The sequence below is a fragment of the Trichosurus vulpecula genome, chromosome 8, assembly GCF_011100635.1.
Source record: "Trichosurus vulpecula isolate mTriVul1 chromosome 8, mTriVul1.pri, whole genome shotgun sequence".
In the NCBI taxonomy this organism is placed as follows: Eukaryota; Metazoa; Chordata; class Mammalia; order Diprotodontia; family Phalangeridae; genus Trichosurus; species Trichosurus vulpecula.
In genome coordinates, this window is record NC_050580.1 from 54,671,174 (window position 1) to 54,699,002 (window position 27,829).

Here is a 27,829-nt window from a genome sequence, read left to right on the forward strand (position 1 = left end):
TGTGATGATAATGCCGCAGTGGAGCTGGGAAGTGGAGAGTCTCACATCCATAGATATAACGGGACCATTCAGTAGAAGGGGAAAATTGGACATTATAGTCAGTCATTAAGCATGTGCTAGGCATTGTGCTAAATACTGGGTATACAAAGATAGGAAGAATACAGTCTCTGTTCTCAAAAAGAGATAACATAAATAACTATGTACAAATAAGACACATAATGGATAAGTTGGAGGCAATCCCAGAGGGAATGTACTAACATCAAGGAGGACCAGGAAAAGTTTTCCGTAGAGGGATTTTAGCTGGCATTTGAAGCCAGGGAGGCCAGGAGATGGATGGCTATGAGAGTTGATTCCAAGCATGGGGTACCCCCGTGAAAACGCAGAAACTCAATGGAGTCCTTGGAGATGGGGTGTCTTGTGAATCATTCTATGCATGACTGAACAAAATACTTTTAGCTTCTCCCCTAGAAACTCCAAAATTCTTGTGAGCTCCTTATCTTAATGAGAAGCAAGTTGACTTTACTATTTCTGCTTTGGGTTGTAAGGCCCTTAAAGTAAAAAAATGTGGCCTAAAAGACTGCAGGAAAAATCAAATTTGAGGCTGAAAAGCCCAGCTACGAGGTTGGGGTTTCTTGAGATCATTCCTACTGATGGCTCTAACTTTGGGATGAGGGGAGGAGGAAGGTAGAAGTGGTCTGGGGCCAGTTAAGTTTAAAAGCTGTCTCCAAGGTTACCTCATAAACAACGTATACTGCACCATCATTAAGGAGATGTTTTTTCTGTTACAGGCAAAGGGCCCTACTCACCATCACAATCAAAGAGTGCAAACACCACATCACACACATGGTCTGAGAGTTCCACTTTAGCTACAGTCTTTGCGACCTGTTGCATGGTCACTGAAAGAGAAAAAAGTGGCATTGTACTGACATAGCTCAGCAACTGGTCAAAGTCCTAGGCCATTGGGAATAGTGCTAAATTTGGATTCAGAGGCCTTCCGTCCCAATCCTAGCTCTGATATTTATTAACCATGTGACACTACCAATTAAAAAAAAATACCAAGTGAAACTTTTTGATTATGGGCAACTCTCATGATGTTACTAGACCTCCATTTCTTTATCTGTAAAATGAGGGGGAATGGATTAGATGTCTTCTAAGGTCTCTTCCAAGTCTACATGGGATCCATCCCAGGGTCCTTTGTAGCCACAGGAAAAAGCTCCAAACATATTCCCTTGGGGAGGTTTGTTTTTCATTTACATCCAAAAGTAAGTAGTGGACTGCAAATTTTCCCTTATAGATAGAAGTATTCCCTACAGATAGAATTTCCTTATATACTGAATTATTCAATCAGTTTTTTAGAGACAGAATTGTATTCCTTGTGGGTAGAATAGATACAGGAAGTGGATTCTGATTTCTGGATGCTCTCTAACCATCTAGATTGTACTCCCCTTCAAAGAGCTGACAGAAAAGTGGATTGTTAACAGGGCAACCAGAATATACACCATCTTGGAGTGGGGGGGAAGGTAGAAATGGGGAGAAAATTTGTAATTCAAACTCTTGTGAAAATCAATGCTGAAAACTAAATATGTTAAATAAATAAATTTTAAAAAGTACCTGTCAAGGAGGAAAAAAAAAAATAAAAGTTTCATAGAGGAAAAAAAAAGGGGACTGTTTGTAATTTGTTGATTTGGAAAACCACACCGACAAAGCCTGAATTATCTCACTTTTCTCCGAGGCCAGTGCTGCCATATGTGCAAACTGTGTAGCTGCAAAAGGCTCTCAGGGATGGCTCATAGAGGTCTTACTTGTCTTGGGGCAGCTCAAAGTCCCACACTCATAGTATGTACTCCTTTCTCACCCCCTTCCTCAGTACTACCCCACTGCAGTTCTTAGGACACAGCCTTTATTTTGTTTAGTTTTGTAGGTGGGAGTTCAAATCCTTGGCCACAAAGCTTTTACCAACAAACCCCGATTAAGAAAACTACAATTTGGGTGGACCTTCCCAGCCCAAAATCTGGACTCAAGTCTCTTATGTTGGCTGACAGAAGTGAGAGGGTAGGGCACGTGCCATGGTTAGCCAATGATGCCTGATACATCAGCCGTTTCCTTCAAAGGTTTCTCCCAACAGGGAAACCTAATTGCTTAAAATCAAGTTTAAAACCAACTAGTAAATGAGCTGAAAAAGACCTCTCTTCTGTTACACATATGAAGTGAGGTTTTGTTTTTCTTTCCAGTAATAGTCAAAAAAGAGCAACATAAATAACCAAGGACAATTTGGTTTAAAATAAATCTTAAACAATAATCCTGATCACACCAAATCTGAAAGCTGTTGAGTTTAGAAGGGCTTGAACCTCTTGATAGGGTATGAAGCAATGAGTGAAACGAAAGATTTTCAGACTTCTTTGGCAAGAGAAAAAAACAAGGCCCGCCTCCCTGCCCTGTCTCTGCCTGCTTCTAGACAAGCTCTGCCCCAGCTCTGTTTTCTTCTCTAATCTTGCTCTGGTGGAGAAGTCTTCTCTGCAGCCCCCACCTCTCCAAGCCTTATTATGCGCACCTTTATAGTAACCTACATATCACCACCAGTACTTAGCATAGACAGCAATGCACACACAAATTACTGAACTGAGGACAAGTCAAACCCAGAGGGGAAAAAGAGCCAGTTTCAAGCTATGAATCAATCAACAATGAAATCCTCTCTAGTCAATATTGGATGAATTTCACAGAAAGAACCCATGATAATGTGACTATAAAACCCAGGGTTAGTAAGGCCTTCTTTCTACCTATTCTGTTCCTGCTATCACCTTCCCTTGTTCTCTCCCTGTACCTCTGTCGACCCACACAACTAATACAGTGCTCAAGAAAGCCAAATATTCTAACAATCCGTAGGCAACCTGGTGTGGCAGGAAGGGGAGCAAGCTGCCAGAGACCTGGGTTACAGTCTGAGTTTTGCCATTAGTCTGGTGGCACCAGTGACAGTCTGTGCTTCAGGTTTCTTCATCTACAGAATTATAGGGGGTTGAACTACACAATCCTTAAGATGCTTCCAGTTTGCTTCATTCATTTATTCATTCAACAAAACAACAACAAAATGATGTAATGCGCCCTGTGATGAAGGAGATGGCAAATTAAGTAAGACATCGTCCTTGGCCTTCAGGAGCTCACAGTCTGGTAGTTGTGGCTTTAAGACTCTAGAAGTGTCCTTATGGAACACTGTCTGAATTCCCCGGGTTCTCATCCGGTGTCCTCTCATTCTTGACCTTAGTGATCTTCATTTGCTTGCCAATGAAGACAGCCAGCTCATAAGCACTATGTGTTGCCCAGTACTAGATGCTATGAGGTGCCATCAAAGACACAGATAAACCCCTTACCCTTATTATTAGTAGTCAGGAAAAACAAAAAAAATGTACAAAATGAGAGCACAGTTAATTACTATATTTTCCCATGCAGAAGATGCATCTTAATTTTGGGGCCCGAAATTTGAAAAAAATGTATTACATGAAGTTATTGAACTTGAGTTTTATTCATCATAAAATTCATACAACTCCTCATCACTGTCTTCATATACTGCCTCGTCTCAGTTCCATCTATGGCATTTGAAATGCCACACTTCTTAAGTGACTTGACAATGATCTCAATTTTGATATTATCCCAGGATCTTTTCACCCAGGTACAAACTTCTCCTGTAGTTGGTTTCTTCACTCTTGCCTCTCATGGCCTTCTTCTGCCGGGGCGTTTTCAGTAGGGTTTCTTCTTCCTGTAGCCAGTCTCGAATTGTTTTCTCAGTTGGAGGAGGACCAAACTTACGTTCAGCAGCACGATTTCCATTCATTTTTGCAAACTGGATCACTTTTAACTTGAATTCAGCACTATACAAAAATTTTTTTTGAGCCATTTCTGGGCAGAACGTGGCCAATTGTAACCTAATATACTGGTAACAAATGCGAAACAATGAGCGCAAAGACAACAAGAGTGAAAAAGCGGGAAATGCAAGTAAAAAGAATCTACAACCACTGTATAAGACGCACCCAGTTTTTAGACCCCAAATTTTTCGAAAAAGGGTGCGTCTTATACATGGTAAATGTGGCATATGTTTGTGTGTACATGTACACACACATATAATTAAATTTTATTTTCCCTTCTCTTTCCAACCTCCCTTTCTCTTCCCCACTGAGAAGGTAAAAAACCCAAAATTGATTACAAACATGTATAGTCATGCAAAACAAATCTCCACATTAGCTGTGTCCAAAAAAGAAGGAAAAAGAAAAGAAAAACAAAGAAAAAGAAAAAAAAATATGCTTCAATCTGCACTGAGTCTGTCATCTCTCTATTTGGATAATATGTGCTATCATGAGTCCTTAGAGTCTTTCAAAGCTGACTGTCTTTATAATATTGTAAATATTGCAAAATCAATAAAAACCATATAAAAGATTCTACTGGTTCTGCTCATTTCACTTTGTATCAGTTCATACACATCTTCTGAGCTTTCTCTGAAACCAACCCCTTCATCATTTTTTACAGCACAATAGTATTCCATCACATTCATATATCATAATTTGTTCATTCCCCCAATTAATGGACATTGCTTTAATTTTCAATTCCCTGTTGCCACAATAAAAGCTGCTATAAATATTTTCATATACTTGGGTCTTTTCTCTCATTCTTTGATCTCTTTGGGGGAAAAGATCTAGTAGCAGTATGATTGGAATGAAGAAAGGGTATGTGGATAGTTTTTTGGGTGTAGCTCCAAACCTTTTTCTACAATGGTTGGACCAGTTTACAGCTTTACCAAGCAGGAGCACAATGATCAGAAATATGTTAACAATTGTGTGTGTGTGTGTGGGAAGTATTGTGAACTGCAGATGTGTGTAATTCTTGTGGATTAAGAAATGAGACTTGTGTGGGAAAGTTTTTTGAAGAATTTTTGAAGGTGATCATGGGTAAAAAAAACTGGTTGGAGGTGGGAATTAGGAAGTCATGTACTGAAGATGACAAGCAGTTCAACTTGTCTGGAGCATACATGGTGGGGAATACTATGATAAAATATTGCAAAGTGAAAGTGGGATAAAATGAGCAGGCAGATCATAGTCTTGAATGCCAGGTCAAACCAAGAGACAAGCAGAGTAAGGTAGTGATGTGACAAAGGTGTCTCAACAGATAATGATTTTGGCAGCTGTGCACAATGAGGACCAGAAGTCAGGAGAAAATGGTAGTGGGGCGGGGGGGGGGGGGGGGGGGGGGGAGGGGGAGGGGAGGCAGGAAGAGGAGGTGGGAGGGGGTGGAGCATAGGAGGCTGTTACAGCTGCCTGAAAATGAAGTGAGAGCTTGTAGGTTTCCCTCTTGTCCCCTTGTTACCTCCCCCTCCCCCTTCTATCCAGATGCTATTTCTGGGGCTAAGGAAGATAATGGGACAGGTATCCAACAAATCATAGTGAGAGGTTCTGCCCATTTCCGTTGAGCTTCCTACTATGCTCTAGCAGAATGGTATCAAACACACATGGGAATTTGGAAGAAATAGTTCCGAGCTGCACCTTCAATAGTAACTCCTGAGGATTCAATATTTGAGAGCAGTATCCTTTGTCTTGGAATCACTAGACACTTGTTTTTGCGCAGCCTTGCAGGGTGGCCTTGGAAATGTTAAATACTCTATATTTCAATGTTTCCATCTATATAGTACTGCTGTTGGCCACCACTATTCCCCTTTAGGGATATAGGCTTGGATGAATGAGCATTCAGAATGCTTTAGAACAAGGTGAAAGATATCATGTCCAATATTCATGTCTATGCTTCAGGGAATCCAGAGATTGCTATACTGCTAAATTTTAACTCTCAGCCTTGCAGGCGAAGGAATGTGATTTTTTTCAGCTCCTGTATCAGGCCCTGCAGATCCGTCTTATGAATATGTCCTGCTAACTATGTTTGCAGCAGAATTGGAGTGTAAATTTTGAATGAGAGCCATAACTGCCAAGTGGATCAGAACGCTGTCAGCAGGTCAGCATATTCCTTTTTGCGTAGGGAAACCCAATCAAGATAATAAAATTCTTTTGTGAAGAAAGAATGAGAGCAAAGGTAACTAGATACTCTACGGGGATATTTTCATCATGCTCTGGGCCCCTAATGAAGGATGTTTCTCCATCATAAGGATATGTCTAGCAAGTGGACTGGAACCCTTGTGTTAGTCGGGGTTATCTTCTTTTCTGGTCAGTGCTAATTCAACATTAATAAATCCTCTTTCTGCTTTCCTTTGTCATTTCACATTGATCCACATACTCTTAATTGCCACATCTCTCTGTCTCATTTCTGTTCATACAGTCCTCTCCCTTTTAGAACTGTTCCACTTGCTGAGTCTCTGAGATGCTCTGGAAGAGAACATCTGGTACAATCTGCCATTTCAGAGATGGGACAATAGGCCCAGAAAGGGAGGTGACTTGTTCAAAGTCACAAAATGAACTAGTGGCAGAGGAAGATGATGAGCTCAGGCTTCCCCACTTCCAATCCATTGTTCTTTCTACTATGGCCTGCACTGGTGATTCTGACTTGCCAGTCCCTCTCCCTGACTCTCTTCTTCCAAATAAAACCCAAACCAAAACTTAGTGAAAGCATCAGCCAGAGAGCTTCTGAATAATGTCAGTGGCACTATGGGGTTCTTTGTGAGCCACCAAGAGGAATACGTCTGTATCTCTACCTCTCTTCAGAGATGGACTAGAGATAAGAGGCTGTGTAAAGAGTAGAACGCTCGAACATTACCCTGAATTCTGAGAAGGGGCCCAGCCACTGTGGCTTTTGGTAAGTGAAGGTTTATTATTACTAGGTCTATTCCCATGCCCTTCAAAGATCAGCTTCTCAGATCAGCCCTCAAGGTGTGATTCATAGTGAGTAAAAATAAACATTTAACTAACTGATGAGTGAGTTAGCAAGGCCCCCAGTAACTGGGATCACAGTACCAGCCAAGAGCTCAGCCAGCAGCCCATCTTGAGAGTTTACCTCCATCGCCTAACTAAGAGGTACAATTCCCTGTCCCTGTGTTAAGTGCTCAGGTCAGTGAGTGCCACCCTAGATGATGAGCTAGGACATTGTGAAGATGCTTCAGTTTCACTCGCATAATGCGAAGGACAATTTTTTGTATCCTAGTTTCCTCATTTGTAAAAGAAGGGTGGGGGGGGGCAGAGAGGGAGGATTAGGTGACCTTTAGGGTCTCTTTGAAGCTCTAAAATTCAGATTCTATGATCTTATGAATAAGTCACAAGGACAGTCCAAAAGAGGCGGCAGAGCTCGGGAACCCTTGAGGGTCTTTCTCCTCTGCAGGATGCTCATGCTATGTTAGAAGCAAGAGTACTGCTGTTTGATGAACATAGGGACAAGCAATACCCACCAGTGGGAGGGAAGGAGGCTGTCAAGAAGGTTGCAGGGGATCTTTTAACAAGACTTTCAAAAGTTGCTGCCACCATCTTGTTCCTTCCTAAAGACTACAGCAGATGTTGGGTTGACTTTCAGTTCATCATTATGGCCCAGGCAAATCCCAGACATGGACAATTTAGTGACAGAAAGAAAAATATGTTGAAGCTCTGTGACCAGAGGCCATATTTTACACAACTCTGATAGATGAGCTCCTATGTTATGCCAGCAGCCAAGCCTCCATTGCACTTGTTGGTCATCAGCTCCAAACTATGCCACCACATGTAGAACCTTCCCCTACTACTTCCTTTTTAGGTGTTGTCTTCCATCATTAGAATTCTTGAGGGTAGGGACCATCTTGTGTGCTTGTCTTTGTATCCCCATGATTTAGCATAGTACCTGGCAAACAGTAACTGCTTAATGAATGCTTGCTGTTATGTATGTATGTATGTGTCTGTTTATCTACCTATCTTTCTCTGTCTCTGTTGAAGCCTACCTCCCCTCCTTTTCTCTCTCCTACTTGTTAAGAAGAGAAAATGAGAGATCAGAAGTGAAGCAGGTAGGAACCCATTCATTTAAAATCACTAGGTGTTACAGATGGAGGGACCCTTAGGACTCAACTAATCTTAAAATTGCATTTTATTGATAAGGACACTGAAGAACTAGAGAAATTAGGTGTTTGTGTCCCAAGTTTTACAGCTAGTGAGTAGCATAGCAGAGAATCAGAATGGTAGTGTTCGAAAAGACTTTAGAGATTACCAAGTTCATTCTTTACCTGAATCCTGAATCTTTCCTCTACACCAGAGGTATCAAATCTGCTGCTGTAGCCAAACAAGATTAAAATATAATTGAGAAATGTTTAACAAAGTAAATAAAAATACAACATAGATAATGTTAATTTGTGGTTTTCTAAGTCAATATGTGCCTAGCAGGGATCTGTTTCTTTTTGAATTTGATACCACCTCTCTACATCATGCCTGATGAATGGTCATCCAACCTTTACTTGAACTCATCCCCCAAGTGACAGGGACTCATTATCTACCAACACAATCCATTCTATTTTTGGACAGCTCTCATTGTTAGGAAATTCTTCCTTGAATTGGGGCAGAAATCTGTCTTCCTGTAAATTCTACCCAGTGGTCTTCTTCCCTGGTATGGGGGCAAACAGAATCAGCAGTGCCCAATTAAAAACTGTCAAATGGAGACCATCAGAATTGAAAGGGTCTCTGGGGCTGAGTTCCACCTGTACTGACAAGAACATTTCATGTAAGGAGATCCAGAAGTACTTCCTGAATAATTGTGAGGTTGTGTACAAAATGGCAGATGTCTGAGAGCCTCCAAGTACCTACTGAGTGCCTACTCTGTGCCCAGCATGGTGAGAGGCACTCTGGGGAATATGGAAGTAGCAGAAGAATGGCTCTGAGAACATAGGAAGGCCTTCAACACACCTGACACAACAGCACAATAAAGTGCTAATTGAGTTTATAAAGGCAGTAAGTGTAACTGGTAATTAATGGAGGTTAAAGGAACTGGGAGAGCCAGCAGGGCCTGAACTGGATCTTATAGAAAGGCACAGGAATGGAATCATGAGTGAGACTGGAGAGAGGGAGGGAGGGAAGAGGAAGCAATCTGGGAAGAAGAATAGCATGAACAAAGACAAAGAGTGTGTGAAAGAGTGTGTGTGTGTGTGTGTGTGTGTGTGTGTGTATCTGTGTGTAGGATGGGACAAGAGAGAGCCCTGTCAGGGAGTAGTGAGAACTGAAGGCTCCAAGCCTTCTGGCCTCAGCAGCTGTGTCTGGAAACCCAATTTTACTGCACATCCCCATTTTATCAACCCTGAACAGCTTCCTTCCCAATACTACCAAGGAGCTCTATGATGTGAAGTACAAGGTCAGCCAGAAATTATGCTCACTCATTTTCACTATCTCACACTATATTGCATCTAAATACCCCTGAGTATTCACCGAATTCTCCAAATCTCTGGGATCCTATCATAGTGCCTTCTTACGAACACTTTTCCCTTCCTGGCCAAATCTGGTAATCAATGTCATTTACCCCCACATATTCATTATGAGGTTTCCAAAGACTGGTCCCAATACTCTTACCCATCACTAAAATGGGAGAAAGTTATGAAGCCCCATGTGACTGAAAGTTATGTTCAAAGCCATCTGGGAACCTCAGAATGCAGGCCTTCTGACTGCACAGCTCTTTCCACCTCACGTGCCTGAAAGAGTTCAGAGAGAAAAAGGAAAGGCAAATTTTGCAAATGTGCTGCGTGGGACGGCAGGGACAACTGGGTAGGTGGAATGGCTGAGCTGGTTAGAATTTCCTGAACTTGGCCCTGTGGGACAGATCACAGACTTGGCAGTCTTTGCATGAGGAGGATATCAGGCATGCTCCTGGAGTCCACCCCAGTAATTTCAAGAATATCTGTCAAAGAAGCCTTTAAAAGCAGTAAGATTGACTGTGAAACACAGAGAATAGGGTTAGTACGGAGGATTTCACTGTAACCACTTTAAAGGTAAAAAATGAGGTTGTGCCCAGCACGGCCCACATTGGAGCTGCCTGTCTCCTCCGGATGTGAAGGTGCTTGGAAAGGAAAGATGCTCGGGTAGAGTTACAATCCCAAAATGTGTGCAGCCTTGTGACTTAGCAGACTGCAGTGGAGAAAATCAAAAGCAGCCTTGGAGACTGTCAAGGTTAATGCCAAGATGTTGTGAGGTCAACCCTTCGACAGGTTTTCTGGCCATTTTCTGGCTTTTAGATCTCACCCCTCACCCCAAAAACTTTTTTGAAGTAGGTATGGCAAAAATCTTATTTAAAACAAGATAATTCCAGTCCTGGAAGGGTGAGGGGAAAAATCACCACCTGAAAGATCACTTTGTCCTTTTCCAAATATAACACATGGCAGCCCTTCAGAAGTGAGCGGAAAGTATTTGGTATTTTCCCCTTCATTTTCCTGCCCTCTCCAGATGCCAAGGGAAAGGAAAGATGGAGACGAGCTGCTGAGGGCATTTAACCTGAGGGTAGGTGCTTAAGGTATCTTTTAATGTCACATTATAAAGGTCACTTACTTTAACGGAAAACTGTCAGACCCATGAGGGAAGGGAGAGGGTTGGGGCTACTAGTGTACTGGCCCCTGGGGAAACAGCACCTGACCTTGCACTCCCTCGTAACCAGCCTGTTGAGTATCCAGCAGGGCTTTTTAAGAACCCTGGACAGTCCACGAAGGAACTGAGGGGCACTTTAGTTTACAGATGGCAGGAGGCAAAATGGTAACTCAAGATGGAGGCTGCCTGTTAGAGCAAACTATCTGAGGGGTAAACCCTCTCCTCTTTGGGTACACCTGGGAAACAACCAGTCAGAAGACTGGGGAGGGGAGCAGAGATTTCAGAGCTTATTGGGGAAAGGGGATAATTGATTGAGAATCTTAAAGCCAACACGGCAAATTTAATTTTCATTCTAGTTTTTATGTCAGACTTCCTTAGGAGTGCCCCCCACTTCCCCCTCCCTGTTTTTAGTGCTGTACTTTTCACTGATTTTATTCAGTAAAATATACTCCAATCTGTGTGTGGGTAATCCTTTTTGGCCACAAAGTTGGGAGGTTGATTAAAAGCTTTTGGGAACAGGGGCAAAATGAGTTAAATAATATGAATTATTATTGAGCATTTTCATATACTAGATTAGACTGAATTCAATCTGGGGCTTATGCAAGTCCCTTCTGCACATGGACCAGACTGAAGCACTGAAGGGTATTCCAATGACATGACACAGGCACCTGAACAAAGGAAGAGGGCAGGAGCAGCTCAAATCCAGCTCAGGATTTTAATTTTTCTGAATAACTTTTTTTTTTAATTAGGGCAATCAAAGTTAAGTGACTTGCCCAGTAAGAGTCTGTGACCACATTTGAACTCAGGTCTTCATTCCAGGACCGGTGCTCTATATGCTTTGCCACCTAGCTGCCCCCAAATAACATTACAAATAAATAAACAGCTGGCTCTGCAACACACTTGAGCTCCTCTAGCTTTCTGACATTCTTAGGATAATAGTGAGGGCTGGGAGATCTGATTTCAGAGCTGTTTTCCATTCTGCAAGACTCTGATAAGGAAAAAACAGACATCTGCCCCATCCTTGGCCCCAGTTTCAAACTGGGGGCCTGTTAAATGTTGCTTTTAAGGACTTAAGCTTTCTTCCTATCAGCCTGATGGAGGCAAATATTCAAACAAAACCTTAAGAAATGCTCTTTCCAAACACACTATAGAGGTGAAGAAGTAAAACAGTGATATCCAATTACATAGCAGCAGAAACCTCGAGGAGCAGAGTGGCTACTTACTGTGCACAGTGCTTGTTGCAAAGCTAGACTCGGATAAAGCAAATTGAGAAGGACCAGTGTGCTATCCAATTACATCTGGGTGATGGTGCTGCTAACAGCCAACAGGCCAAGGCCACCATCTGGACCCAGACTGACAGACCAGCCTTCCCAAACGGTCCTGGCTCGCCCTGACTCAGCACTTCCCAGGAGACTGATTGTTTGGGGCTTGGACCAAAGGTGACACTTTGGAGAGCATTTTAATGAAACTCAGTCACTTATTCTGAGTAATGGAGGAATTAAAACAAGATCACATTTGAAAAATCAATGTAAGATGAAAACAATCATTGCAGTTCATTTGGTCCAACTTTCGAAGCACAGACATCCTGCATGTTGCATCCTCACTACAGAGCTCTCTTCTGGCTAATTCTGAAATAACAACATACTTGGCATTCACAGAACCCCTTCCTCCACGACTAAAGAACAACATTTGATGAAACCCAAAATGAGGAGCCAGGAGAAGCCTGCTATCACATGAGGCAACCTGGAATGCTCATAATGCTCCATTCCATCCAGGAAGCATTTATTATTCAGCACACACTGGTGTTGCAGGCCCCGGCTCTACTAAGGTAAAGACAAGGAGGCCCTGTCCTCAAAAGCTTGAGGGTGAAGGGCAGGTGCATGAGGACCAGGTGTGGTGAGGACCTGCCAGGGAGAGTCCTGATGATGATAAAAACTCACATGAACCAAGGGCTGTGAAATTCATAGGCTGCTTTCTTCACAGCAGTTCCAGGAGGCTGGCTGTCATGATGATGATGATGGTGATGGGTGATTTCCACTTACAGTAAGAAAAGCATCTTTTTCTCATAACCTCATTATCCTGCATGATTCCTTTGTCTCTATTCTAAATTCCAAGTTTCCCAAGAAAAGGATAATGTCATGGCAACATTACAGTTGCTAGGAGGTAGCTGGGTGGCCTAGAGGGTAAAGTGCTGAACTTGTAGTCTGGAAGATTTACATTGTGATCCTGCCTCAGACACTTATCTATGAACAATGATAATCAAAATAATTTTGTTGTTCAGTCGTTTCAGTCGTGTCCAACTCTGCGTCCCCATTTGGGGTTCTTGGCAGAGATACTGGATGGTTTGCCATTTCCTTCTGCAGCTTCTTTTACAGATAAGGAAACTAAGACAAAAAGGTCACACAGCTAGTAAGTGTCTGAGGCCAGATTTGAACTCAGGTCTTCCTGACTCCAGATCTAGAGCTCTAGCCACTGTGCCAGCTCGTTGCCCCTATATATGTATACACACGTACAAATTATATAAGCATGCATATGCACGTTTGTGTGTGTATACAACTATAAGTTAGAAAATTATTAACTGTCAAGGAGGAACCACCACTAGCTGGAGGGGCTGTGGTAATCAGATAAGGTTTCACAGAGGAAGGAGAATCTTCAATGGGCTTTGAAGGAGAAATCTTTCCAAGGGTTGAGGTGTGAAGGGAGGCAGTTCCAGATTTAGGGGAGTGGTGTGGGCAAAGACAGGCAGGCTAGTGAGGGCAGGGCTGGATCAGGGAAGAGTGAGTAGACCAGTTTACCTGAAATAAAGAATACAAGACTAGGAATATTATGGAAACATAAGGTGGAGCCAAATTCTTGGGGCCTTCACTGTGAGGCTAAGGTGTGTTTGGCGCATGAAGGTTTCTGAGCAAGGGAATAAGAGGATAGGATGTGGGCCTTAGGAAGATTACTTTGCCAATGGTGTGAAGGACTAATCGGAGGTTGGGAGCCGAGAGAGGCTATTATGATAGTCCAGGTAATGCGGGCCTGAACTATGGTGGTGACAGTGTGAACAAGAAGGAAGAGGTGGATATGAGAGATGCAGGCATGGGAGAAAAAAGCTGGGTTTAGTAAGTGATTTGATATGGGAGATGAGGGAGTGGGAAGAGTTGAAGAGGGCTCAAGTTTTGAACCCTGGTGATAGAGAATTGTAACACTGTGGTCTCCAGAAATAGAGGAACTGAGAAGAGCAGGGGAGAGGACACCCAGGTAGAAATATCTAGAAGGCAGATGGAAATGGGGGCCAGGGAAGTAGAGAGATTGAAGCGTCCTCCCAAATGTCAGGAACGAGCTGTTTCGAATCTCTAAAGGTTGGTAAAAGATGATGAAGAAATATTTTAAATGAAGTCCTGTTTGCACAGAACTTTTCTACCTTCACAAATGGTTTTATCAAGCTTGCAAAGGCTTTTACTCATCTCAACAACCACAGAGACATTTGTGTCTTGGCCAATCTTACTCTCGACTCCCTTTCATTAATGGTACTTGTATTGGTGTGTGCCTCGGGGGGAGTTAACAATCCCTGTCATGCCTCTCTCACTCATTTTCCCATAGTATAATGGTGAAATGGTGGCTATTCTCTTCTTCATTTTTAAATTAATGTGGCAGTTTTATTTCTTACTCAATATCCTATACTTGCCAGAAGGTCAGTCACAAATCCATGTTTTCATCCCCTTTGGGGTGCTCGAATAATTTCATTAAATCACAATAATATTTAGGGCCCTGTAATTAAATTAGAATCAAACTTTAGAATTTTTTTGTTTATTTAATATTCATTCATTTTTTCCCAATTCATGTGAAACAAAATTTTAACATTTGTTTTTCCCTCTTTGCCTCCCCTCCCACCTCCTTGAGAAGGCAAGCAATTTGATATCCAAGTTGTACATGTGCAGTCGTGCAAAACATATTTCCATATTAGTCATGATGTGAAAGGAAACAAAACCAAAAAACCCAAGAAAAAATAAAGTAAAAAGAAAATATGCTTTGATCTGTATTCAGTCTCTATTAGTTCTTTCTTTGAAGGATAGACTTTTTCATCATAAGTCCTTTGGAATTGTCTTGGATCACTGTATTACTGAGAACAGCTAAATCATTCACAGTTGACTGTCAGACAGTATTGTTGTTACTGTGCACAATGTTCTTCTGGTTCTGTTCGTTTCACTTCACATCAGTTCATGTAAGTTTTCCCAGGTTTATCTGAAATCATCCTGCTCATCAGTTCTTACAGCACAATAGTATTCCATCACACTCACATACCACAACTTGTAACATTACCGAATCCATGGGCATCCCCTTGATTTCCAATTCTTTGCCACCACAAAAAGAGCTGTTATAAATGTCTTTGTACGTATAGGTCCTTTTCCTTTTTTTTTTTATCTCTTTTGGATTCATATCCAGTACTGGTATTGCTGGGTCAAAGGGTATGCAGTTTGATAGTCCTTTGGGCATAGTTCCAAATTGCTCTCCAGAATGGTTGAATCAGTCCACAACTCCACCAACGATGCATCAGTGTCTCAATTTTATCATATCCCTTCCAACCATTTATCACTTTCCTTTTCTGTCATATTAGCCAATCTGATAGGTGTTTTAATGTGCACTTCTCTAATTAATAATGATCTAAAACATTGTTATATGACTATAGATAGCTTTGATTTCTTTGAAAACTGCCTCTTATATCCTTTAACCATTTATCAACTGGTGAAAGACTTATAGTCTTACAAATTTGAATTAGTTCTCTATATATTTGAGAAAAGAGGCCTTTAGCAGAGAAACTTGCTAAAAACATTTTTTCAGTTATGATTACTGTGTATTTCCCTCCATCCTGCTTTCCCCCCAGTTTATCCTACTCTCTCTCCCCTTTCATCCTGTCTGTCCTCAAAGGTGTTTTGCTTCTGACTACCACCTCTCCCAATCTGCCCTCCTTTCTATCAACCTTTCTCTCCCATTCTCTTATCCCCTTCCCCTCCTACCTTCCTGCAGGGTAAGATACATTTCTATACCCAACTGAGTGTGTATTGAGCCAATTCCAATGAGAGTAAAGTTCAAGTGCTTCCCCACACTTCCTCCATTTCCCACCTCCATTATAAAAGCTCTTTTACATGAGATAATTTTACCTCATTTTACCTCTCCCACCTTCTCTCAGTGCCTCTTTCTTACCCATTACTTTTATTTTCTTAGACATCATCCTATCATAGTCAATTCATATCCATACCTCTGTCTATGTATACTCCTTCTAACTGTCCTAATAATGAGAAAGTTCTTAGGAATTACAAGTATCATCTTTCCATGTAGGGATGTAAACAATTCCACCTTTTTGAATTCCGTGATTTCTCTTTCCTGTTTACCTTTTTATGCTTCTCTTGAGTCTTGTATTTTAAGGGCAAATTTTCTATTCAGCTCTCATCTTTTCATCAGGAATGCTTGGAAGTCCTCTACTTCACTGAATATTCATTTTCCCCCCTGAAGGATTATACTTGTTTTTGCTGGGTAGGTGATTCTTAATTGTAATCCTCACCCCTTTGCCCTCTGGAATATCATGTTCCAAGCTCTCAGCTCCTTTAATGTACAAGCTTCTAAATCTTGTGTTATCCTGATTGGCTCCACAATATTTGAATTATTTCTTTCTGGCTCTTTGTAATATTTTCTCCTTGACCTGGGAACTCTGGAATTTGGCTATAATATTCCTGGAAGTTTTCATTTTGGGATCTCTTTCAAGATGTGATTGGTAGATTCTTTCGATTTCTATTTTACCTTCAGGTCTTAGGATGTCAGGGTAGTTTTCCTTGATAAGTTCTTGAAAGATGATGTCTAGGCTCCTTTTTTCTTTGTAATCATAGCTTTCAGGTAGTCCAATAATTCTTAAGTGATCTTTCCTGACTCTATTTTCCAAGTCAGTTGTTTTTCCAGTGAGATATTTTGCATTTTCTTCTATTTTTTCATCCTTTTGATTTTGTTTTATTGTTTCTTGATGTTTCATGATTTCATTAGTTTCCATTTGCCCAATTCAAAATTTTAAGGGATTATTTTCTTCAGTAAGGTTCTGTACCTCCTTTCCCATGTGGGCAATTCTCCTTTTTAGGGAGATCTTTTCTTCAGTGTGTTTTTGTACATCATTTTCTCATGTGGCCAATTCTGCTTTTTAAGGAGGTCTTTTCATTGGATTTTTGTGCCTCTTTATACCATTTGGCCTATTCTGTTTTATAAGGTGTTATTTTCTTCAATATTTTTGTGCCTTCTTTACCAAGCTGTTGACTCTTTTTTTTTTTCATGATTTCATAGTATCACTGTCACCTTTTCCTCCAATTTTTCTTCTACTTCTCTTATTTGATTTTTAAAAGCCTTTTTGAGTTCTTCTAGGAATTCTTTTTGGGCCTGAGACCAATTCACATTTTTCTTTGAGGCTTTTGATGCAACAGTTTTGACTGTTGTCTTCTGCATTTGTATTTTAATTTTCTCTGTCATCAGAGTAACTTTCTATAGTCAGGTTCTTTTTTATTGTTTGCTCATTTTCCCAGCCTGTTGTTTTTTTTTGTTTTTTGTCTTTTGTTTTTTTACTGTTAACTGGATGTTAAAGTTGGACTCTGCTCCTGGGATTGGGGAAGCATTGTCTCAAGCTTTAGGTTTTTCATGCTGCTATTTTTGGAGCTAGTTCTGGGGCTCTGTAAATTTTCAGTTCTTTCAAGGTGGTATGATCTAAGGAGAGGTGCGTTTACTACTCTCCTGACCTGTGCTATGGTCTATGATTGGCCATAAGCACTCTTCCATGTCCTGAAACTGTGACCAGAGTCCCTGATCCTCTCCAGCCACAATCTCTTCTATGCCAGTGCTCCTCCTTGCCCTGGGACTGCAACCCAGTTCTGCATATGGGCAATGCAACCCTGTAATCTCCTTCTGCCCAGTTCGCTAACCCCCTTCAATCTTTAGAGTTTCTCAGGGGCATTGTACTTAGGAAATTAAACCATGTCTCTGGAGAGAAAGTTGCTGCACAAAAAAAATTACTTTAGAATTTAAGATTCTTAGTCTTCATCATGAATAATTTCATTTTAAAAAATTGATTACTTTGTCTTGAATGAAATCTGGACTAACACTGATTCTCACACATAGATGTTTTTACAAAACGCAACCATGACCTGAAGTTCAGAATTAGTCACCTCCCACAGACTATAAAAAAGATTTGTGAGCTGGAAGAAGTTTTATTTGTTCATTTCAAAACATCACCATTTGTGCCCATGCACAAATCCAGGACACCTCTACCCAACAACCCATTATTTGGGACTTCTCACAATTTCTTCCCTTCAAAATGTCTTTCCTAACCATCAAAACCTGGCATCACTATTGAGACACTGCTCTCTGCTCTTTGGCAATGGGTTAATTGAATAAATTAATGACTAATACCTAGCCCCTCTTCTTCAGCTCCAAACCCCAATCAATTTGCTAAATCCTATTGATTCTGCTTCATACACACTCTCTCTCCTTTTCTAGTCTTACTGCCCCTCATCTTCCTGGCTTCTTGCTCCTTCCACCCCCCCATAGCAGGAGTCAGGCTAACAGTTCTTCTCTTTCCTCTAATCCATCCTTCACAGCACTGACAGTGCCAAATTAATTTTCCTTATACACAGATCTGACTGTATTGTTCCCCTGCTCAAAACTCAGCAGTTCCCTAGTATTTACTGAATAAAGTCCACATTCCTTTGCCTTGCAGTCTAGGTCCTCTAATACCTTGTACCAGCCCATAGACAGAGGCCCCTTCTCCAAATTCTATGTTTCACTATCCCCTAGACACGTGCCAAGGGTTCCTAACTCTGAACCTTCACTTGTATCGCTGCTGATTATCTCCAACTTACCTTGTGTCTATCTTGTTTGTTCACAGGGCATTGGAAAGGACTTCTGAGGTCATCTGGTTCATTCTACCTCATTTCACGCAGGGGCAACATGAGGCCCAGAGAGGTTAAGTGACTTTCCCAAAGTCACACAGGTAAAATTAGTGGCAGAGATTCAAAGCCATGATGCTTTATCCTCTGTATTACAATTCACCATAATAGTAGCCATAAATTGACATTTGGGTTGAACTGGATAGTCTCTGAGGTGCTTTCCATTCTAAAATCTTGTGATCCTGTGATTTATATAGTGCTTTAAGGTTTAAAAACACTTTAGAGACATTATGTCATTTGATCCTTATAAGAACTCTGCTCCATAGATGCTACAGATTTTATTATAGCCATTTTACAGATAAGGAAAGAGGCTCTGAGAGGTTTAAGTGATTTGCTTGAATCACACAGCTAGTAACTAAAAACTGATAAAAGTAGGATTTGAATCCAGGTCTCTCCTGTTTTTGAGTACTTCATTCTTTACACTATGCCATACTGTCTAAATGATTCCATGATATTGTAGGGGACAAATTACAAATATGACAGTATGTCAGATATAAATTCTCATAAACACTGAGTGAAGGACACAACCTGTGAGGGGTTGTGTAAAACTTCAGCCGGATGTATTTTCAAAGGTACTGAGAACTGTAATTTTCATTCTAGCAGACTGACTCTAAGGAAGAAATGGTGTGAAGCCTGCCTTCTCCATGCTGCTGATACAAAATGGAAGACCCACAAGTTTCACATGCTAGACCGGGCCAAATTGATCTGTATGTGTCAGGGGCAACTGTGTGATAGCCCTGCTGGCATCTGGGGATGTAGAAGTGATTTCTTTTTCATAGAATCTGATAAACTGAGCTCTTCTGCTGCTGTTCAGTTGTCTTCACTTGTGTCTGACTCTTTGTGACCCCATTTAGGGTTTTCTTGGCAAAGATACTGGAGTGATTTGGCATTTCCTTCTGTAGCTCATTTTACAGATGGGGAAACTAAGGAAAACAGGGTTAAGTGATTTGCCCAGGGTCACACAGCTAGGAAGTGTCCGAGGCCAGATCTGAACTCAGGAACATGAGTCTTTCTAATTTCAGGTCTGGTGCTCTATGCATTATGGCACCACCTAACTGCCCCGGCTAAGCTCTACCCGCATTGATTATTCATTTAGGAGCCCAGGATGAGCCAGATACTATTTGCTCTGTGTGCATTTTCTAAAACCTCTCAGAGCCCTGTAAGGCTCTGAATACTACAAGAGTCAGGTTAACGACTTAACAGACACTTCCAAGAAAAATATTCAGGGCTAGGGACAAAGCCAATTTTATAACTACAACACAGTTTTGCTAGTTATTCCTTGCCCTCTTTTTACCACACACCCATTCCTTCCTCTCTATACCAGACAATGCTGGTATGGGACAGCAGAAATGATTATGAAGGGGTTTCAAGACAGACAGTCTCATGGACTAAAATTTTCAAGTCCAATAAAGACATCGATGACTCATTTCTATAATGGCTTAAAGTTTCCAAAATGCTTTCCTCATCACAACACTGTGAGGTAGGTAGCAGCAGTGTTTTCATCTCTATTTTATAAATGAGGAAACTGAGGCTTAGAAAGACTGAGACCTGCCCATGAAGACAGATCTAGTAAATGTTGGAGGTACCATTAAAAGTCAGGTCTTCTGGACTCCAAGTCCAGAACCCTATTGACTACTAGGAGATATAATGTGAAATGGACTATCTTTCTCTACAAGAGGAGATGATTTGGCCCACAGAATAACTGAATCATTGGTAAAAGATGCTTTATAATGGTTTGAACAATTTTACCTGGCAGGCCTATATTTTCCTGCGTGGAAAAGAAGCCTCCTGAGTGATGGAGGACTGCGGAGTCTAGTTTCTACTCAAATGTCTCCAACTTTCCATCGCAGCAAGCCATCAGGGAAGGAGTTATGCCCAATCTTCCATTACCTTCTTCAACAGACTTCTTAAATTACTCAGAAAGCCCTTGAGATGCTCTCTAATTTTTAGAGAGAGTGAGTGAGCGAGAGAGCAAGAGCGAGAGCAAGTGAGAGAGTGTATAGTTAAGGAAGGTATCGCTCTATGGTCTTAGATGCCAGTGACTTCAGAGAGTTACCCATCTCCAAATGTCCTATTCCCTTGGAGCACAATGAGCAGTGCTAAATGCAGGGCCGGCTTCAGCCTGGAGTGCCACACCCTGTCTCATTTTAAACATAGCTCTCTCAATGACTAAGTCTAGTGGACATGGCTTCTGCAATGTCCCAACTGATGCAAAGTGACCTTGTACCAAGAACATCACTAACATGGACACTGGAGGAGGAGAAACCCACTTAGAACAACATGCAAGGAAGAAGATTCAAAAATAGGAATAGCTTATAACAGATGGCTAAGTTCTCTAAAGGAAAACATTTAGTGAGTATGGCAGGGAAAAAGATGCTATTGTGTATTAGCCATTCTTCAATATGCAGACAACTATCAGCATTAGCAAACGTGAAAGACAAGGAAATGTATCTTAAGGCTAGTTAGCAGGGAGAAAAGAATTAGCAAACTTATTAAACTTTTCCTTATAGTTCCTTCCTGAAGGCCAATGATTTATTACCTTAAGGCTCTATGCCATGTTTAAAGAGATAAAATATGACAGAAATATCTCTAGATGTTCAAACATTCATTCATGGGTAGGCACTGATGATTGGCAAAGACCGAATATTTTAGGTCTAACAGCAAATTATGTTAACAGAAGTGTCAGCAATAGCCAGTACCCTGACATTAATTATTTTAATGATGAATTATTCTAAATCCTATTCGCTATGATTGCAATCATTCCAATGAGGCTGTTTTAGTCTGATGTAGCCACACATGTTCAAGGTCGATTTCTGATTACCTAAACACAAGTTTTCTACTCAACAGAACAACAGCAGCAGCTGGCTGATTTCTCTCTGCCGGCCCACTTGTACTTAGGCTGCTTCCCTCTCAGGACCAGAGCGGGAGACTTAAAGATCATCTCGACAGTCCAAGCCCCCTTCTTCCATTTTACCAATGAAGAGAGTGACACACTGAGAAGCTAATTAACTTGTCCAGGGTTACAGGGTGACAACCAAGATGGGAGCGAGGCCTTGGTCTCGGGTCTCCTAGTCCAGTCTTGCCACTCTGGAAGCCATCCCTAAGACCACAGAATACATTTCCAAATCCATCATAAATTACTTTTGCTTGCGATTCTCCATGCTTCCACTCTCCTCAGTCAAAATGAATAATCCAGGGCTGATGTACATAATGGCAGAGTAAGGGAATATAGGCAGTTAGGTGGCACAGAGGATAGAGTGCTGGGTCTGGAGTCAGGAAGACCTGAATTCAAATCCTGCCTCAAAGACATACTAGTGATTTAACCCTGAGCAAGTCACTTAACCTCTGTTTGCCTCAGTTTCCTCAACTGTAAAATGGTGAAGATCAAACGAGGCAATACTTGTAAAGTTCTTGGCACGTAGTAGGTGCTAAATAAATGCGAGCTATAACCATAACAACAATAATTATTATCATTATTGATAAGGACTGAGGGAGATGATAGGACAAATCCAGGGTGGGGGGCCTGTAGCCTTTTGGCTGAACCCAAGTTTTACAGAACAGATCCTTTTATTACGGGGATTTGTTCTGTGAAGTTTGGATTTAATCAGAGGGCTGCACTTGAGGACCTAGAGGGCCATATTGGCCTTGAGGCTGCAGGTTCCCCACCCCTGAATCATTCCCTCAGTGAATGTGAATTCATTCAGAAAGAACAAAATAGGTAGACAAAACTTATATTCATTTCACGGACTCCAAAGCCAAAGGCAGTTTATGAGACTTGCTCTTTTCTGGGCCACTCACTGCCTGCATTAGCAAAAATAAATAAGAGTGGGCTGAATCAACGTAAGCGTATCCCAGGAGCTACCCCAAGATCACTGCCTGGTCATCAGTCAGTTGTAACTTCAGGTCACTGGCCTGCAATTCTCCTAACACTCCCAGCCCTTTCATCTACACCCTAAAATTTGACAAGGGCAGCAATTCAGCCCTTTTAAATTCATTTTCTTGTTCTGATTGGACTGCCAAAGCTATGTCAAGATATTACCTATCTCATAGGTTTTTGCAACAAGGAAAATGAACCATAAAGTGCTATGTAAATATGAACTACTTTTAATAAAGACAAATATTAAAATCTGATTTGTAACTACACAATGGCTTCCACCTCTGGCCTTTTAAACTCGCCTTGCTTTGGGACAGCATGGCCAAGCTTTGAAGGTGGTCTGGAGAAGTGAACGTGGGGCACTTTCACAGGATGGGGGTCCTTTACATCATGTCAGCAACTTCCCCATGACAGCTTCAGCGTATTGTAATTGGATCCTGAAAAAGTCACAGGAGCTGTTTTCTTAGCTTAAAAGAAACCCCAACAATGCTATTTTAAAACAATGATGTGTTTGTATTTCAAAAGAAAACTGGCTGGACTTTTACTTGCCAATTGTTTAATATATTTCTTGGTAATTTACTGTCAACATACACCTTGATTCATCAAATCCAGTGTCAGGATATTTAAAAAGTGGTATTATATGCTTCTGGATAATTTAAAAACCCCATTTTTTGCTACCTTTCAGTGTTACTCATTGCACTATAGAGCCAGAATGGACCCTAAAGATCACCCAGTATACCCTGCATATATCTTTTAAAATAAATGAAGAAACTGTGGGTCATACAGACTAGAGTGACCTATGGTCATATGGCTATTGTTTTATTGAGCTTCGCAGATACTGCGTTTTTTAAAAAGATTTTTAAACAAACTGCAGGTCTGTGGCAACCCTGGGTCAAGCAAGTCCACTGGTGCCATTTTCCCAATAGCATGTGCTCACACTGTACCTCCTTTAGGTAATTCTCACAATATTTCAAACCTTTTCATTATTATTATATCTATGATTTGTGATCAGTGACCTTGGATGTCACTACTATAACTGTTTTGGGGCTCCATGAACCGTGCCCATATGGAGGGTCAACTTGATTGGTAAATGCTATGTATGTTCTTGACTACTCCACTGACCAGCTGTTCCCTGTCTCTCTCTTTCTCCCTATAACAAGATACAATAATACTGAAATTAGGCCAATTAATAACTTTGCAATGGCCTCTAAATATTCAAATGTAATGAAGAGTCAATCAATGTGGCAAACTCCATTGTTGTCTTATTTTATTAAATTGCCACTGCCACTCCTGATTGGGCAGCAGCCATCGGCATCAAGGCAAGACCCAGCAAAAAAGATGAAGGCTCAGAAAAACTCGCTGAAGGCTCAGATGATGGTTAGCATTTCTTAGCTATAAAGTATTTTTAAATTATGTACATTATTTTTTTAGACACAATACTATTACATAATTAATAGACTATAGTATAGTATAAATGTTACTTTTATATGGACTGGGAAATAAAAAAATTCATGTGACTCATTTTATTGAGATATTTGCTTTATGATGATGATCTGGAACTGAACCCGCAATATCTCTGAGGTATGTCTACTGCTAATTCGGACATGAGTAGGGACTGGAACCCTCAGTCTCTTGACTCCTTATCAGGAACCTGGTGCTGCTATCTCCTGCTACAGGGATGCTGGGCATCTCTGTGCCTAGGCCACACTTAGTATTTAACTTCAGTCATGGAAGATGGGAAATTTAAAACTCTGCTTTGTTTGTCTTCCATTATATGAGCTTTTCCACAGCTCTGCTTGGTCAAAAGATGAGGCTGTGGCAGCTGCTTGGGACAGCAGGAGGTGCTATTTTCTCAATCTGCCAACAGGGGGTGACCAAAGGTAGCAGGTGCTTCCTTTGCCTCTGTAACCCTTTGGTTTGATTGGGAACCTTTGACAATTCTGACATTACAGAAACATGAATTGCCCAGGTGGAATATGTTTGGCAATGTGGGGTGGGAGAATCCTGTGCATCCAGGCCACTTTGTGGAGTCTAGCACAGTTTGAGATGGCATTCCTGTACAGATATTATCCTAATCCTATACATTTCAGGTGTCACTTATGAAGAACTTTAATTTCAACACTTTTTCTTCTCAGCAGCCTGATGAGCTATGCTTACACGTATTCTCTCTCTCTCTCACTTCTCCTCCCTTCCTCCCTCCTTCTCTCTCTCCCCTACTGTTGTGATATTCTTTATGCTAGCTCCTAGAGGCTGTACAGGAGCTAAGACAGAATGAATTCAGCTGCAGTGTGGGAGTGAGGTAAATATCATTTATTTTGCTTTATTCTCTGTTGTTGAAGCCTCTCATCTATTGGCATCTCTGCTGGGCTAAAGGCACAATGAACTGGCCCATGATAACAAACAGACACAGTCAGCTCAGTCCTAGGATGTGGGCTGCATTCCCAGGTCTGGGCTGACTAAGTCAAAGGTGCCGTGAGCACTGGAGAGATCAGAGGTTCTTTCAGACATTGCTGAGTCCACCTCCTTCTCCTAAGGAAGGCAGAGGTCCAGCTAACTGATTTTGAATGATGTGCAATAAAGTGGCTTGCAATCTACTTTACAGACCTGTGTTAGAGCCATACTAGCTCCACTATCAGGAAGTTCTTTCTCTAGAAGGTGAGGAGAAGGATATCAGGTAAAAAAGATAAGTGGGCTTTTGGGAGACTTTGAGGATTACCAATTATCTGGTTTTTTGCTCTTGACTTTCAGAGAGTAGAAGTGATTTGCCTAGGGTCCCACAGAGAGTGAGAGAAACAAGATATGAACCCAGAGCCTTGAACTGCTGCCAAATCCAGCTGTCTTTCTACAGCACTACCTTAAAAAAAAAAAAACTCCATGCCTTTATCACTCATTTTTGCACACTATGTGTGATCTTCTCTTGACTTCCTACCAGAACTTTTTATCTTTAGTCATTAGAAAGTCAGCCTAGATAAGTACAATTCTGGGCATCGAGTATAAGGGGGAAAGAGTGGTATATAACTAGACAGAGCACCCAGACTTCTCTAATAGGCAGTAGAAAGGGAACTGGGCCTAGAGGCCTCCAATCCTGTGCATCGCTGAAGGGAATTTGTCTTCTGAGCTGAAGATGGTTGGATTCTACATCTATCTGGTCCCGTGAGGTCAAACCTGGATGGAGCCTATGCCCCAGACCTCCTCACACCAGTATGGAAGGAGAGAAAGGGAGCTTCTATTGCTCACCAGAAGCTGGGCAGCTCATGGTTCATTCTGAGGAAGAATATGGAGCTCAAGAAGGAACCCTGCATCCCCCCGGGGGTGGGGAGTGAGAAGGTGTGGCAGTTTTCACATGTTGTGCCTACAGTCAGTATCAACCAACTATCATCCCTGGGCTGTGCATTCCCTAATGATGACCTTGTAAGATGGACCCGGGGATTCAGTCCATTTTAACTTGACAAAGGTAGGTACAGGAAAGAAGTAATCAAAGTGACTCTGGTACATTCCCAAGGGAGGTAAATCCACATTAGTAACAGACAAAGCCTGTGGCTGCAATCATCTCCGAACCTTCAAGATTCTGTTCCTCATGCACAAGTCTCCATGTCTTATCATATTGGTACACAAACAAGAGGGTGTTATCCAGAAGGCAAACACAATGGTATTCTTTAAGTTGTCTGGATGGAGACTTTTCTGACAGCAAGAGGGCACATAATGCAGGACAGAAAGGGAAAGAAATATATAGTGTAAGTACTTGAAAGTTGCTAACTTGTATTCTCATTGGGGGTGGGATAGAAGAAGCTATGTGAATGAGATGTCTGTGAAGGGGCTACAGCAGACAAAATGGGGCAAGAAGAGACTGTGGGTACGTATAGGAAAAGAGAACAATGTCTTTATAGTGGACAACGTGCTTAGAAGAAAAATGTTAGTCTCGGTCTCAAGCTGGAGTGATATCTTAGTACTTTCTATATCTTGTCCCCTGTCCCCATTATCTGCGAGTCATGAATTGAAAATATACCTACAACTACTACAAAATTTTCAGTTAAGATCACCACTAACAACCTCCTCACCCCCACCCCAGTTCTGTTACTTCCTGATGGGTGTACTTGAGCTTTCCAATTATCCAGGTAATTGAGAAGGGCTGTATGGGGACTGGCTGTATTAGCTAAGATAGTGGCTGACATACCAATAATCTTTTGCAGTAACCAAGAGTAAACCCAGCTCGATGTGCAGAAAATCAGCAACTCTGAAGCCAAGTAAGCTCATAGCAGCTTTGAAGCAGACCCTGAGCCATTTGGTGGTTTATGGACCTTTAAGAGACATCCTTATCTTAAGAGACTTTCCTAACTTGGTTATGGAGCTCTCAGATACATCCTGGTTTATGGTTTTTGGAGATAGCCTCTTATTGTCTGTGGCCAAGCCTTGACTGCTTATCACCAAGAATGTATTCTGATTATATCAAAGGGCTATAGCTCAGATACCTGGAATTCCTCCTGGATCTCCCCCTCCTATTGGGAATGGGGTTCCCTAACTCATTCCTTTTTAAGATTTCCTGCCTTTTCATCCCTTTTCTCTGCCTTTCTTTGTTTGCAAAGTATATATACTCTCCCCATCCATTACTTGGCATAATACCAGTACCCAGTAGTACCCAGTGTAAGCTGGGTAGTTCCAATGTACATGTTTTTCTTCTCTACTTAATAAAAATCTTCTTTGATTTCACAGGCATTATCTTCCTCTGATTTTCTCCCCTTTAGGGAAAAGGGAGATTTTGATCTTGAGAACTGGCCTTTGCATTCTCTGGGTATTGGGGGAAAGAGAGAACTAAATACCCTAAAGAAGGTATCTGCCTAGGTTTACATGGGCAAAGCAGTTGAAAACAGAAGCTCAAAGTTAGAACATCTTTCAGGAGACAAGTCTACAGGACAGTGTCATTGAGTTTCCACACCAATGCTAATGCTATAAAAGGAATGGTTATTCTAACTTCTGCAGAAGTGAGGATGGAACTTCACAGATATGTCATTTTCTGATACTCACACTTCCACTCCCAAACAACTTAACCTGTAAAATTAAATGAGGTAATTAAATGAGATAATATTTCTAAAGTACTTAGCACAATGCCTGGCACACAGAGCTTAATAAATGCTTATTTCCTTCCTGTTCTGTTTTCCTTCCTTTTAAGTTTCTATTTTCTGCTAATCTGAAAAACTTATCTTTTTAAATGTGTCTGATGGATGCTAATGGGTCAGAAGCACAAAAGTTCCCACCTTTTCTGTGCTCTGCTCTCTCGACACTGCTTAATATAAAGACCATTGTTTCAGTCAGTTCTCGTAATCTCTCATTCATCCCATTTCTGCCTGTCTTCAAACAGAAGGTAACAATCATGTACAGATTGCACCTTATGGTAAGCATCTTTAAAAATGATACAATTTCAGAATTGGAGAGGATTATGTCTCAGAGGCTTTCTAGTCCATTCTGTATCTAACCAAGACTCCCTCACTGCTTCC

The 27,829-nt window shown here is 41.3% G+C and overlaps 1 protein-coding gene across 2 annotated transcripts in view; it reads right to left on the reverse strand.

Moving 5' to 3' along the window:
- The window catches only part of MICU1 (mitochondrial calcium uptake 1), a 271,707-nt gene that overhangs the window by 6,257 nt on the left and 237,621 nt on the right, over window positions 1-27,829 (reverse strand). For both annotated transcript variants that reach the window (XM_036734251.1, XM_036734250.1), the window contains one exon: window positions 807-896. In XM_036734251.1, the coding sequence (XP_036590146.1) occupies window positions 807-896 (90 nt within the window). The remainder of the gene's footprint in view (window positions 1-806; window positions 897-27,829) is intronic.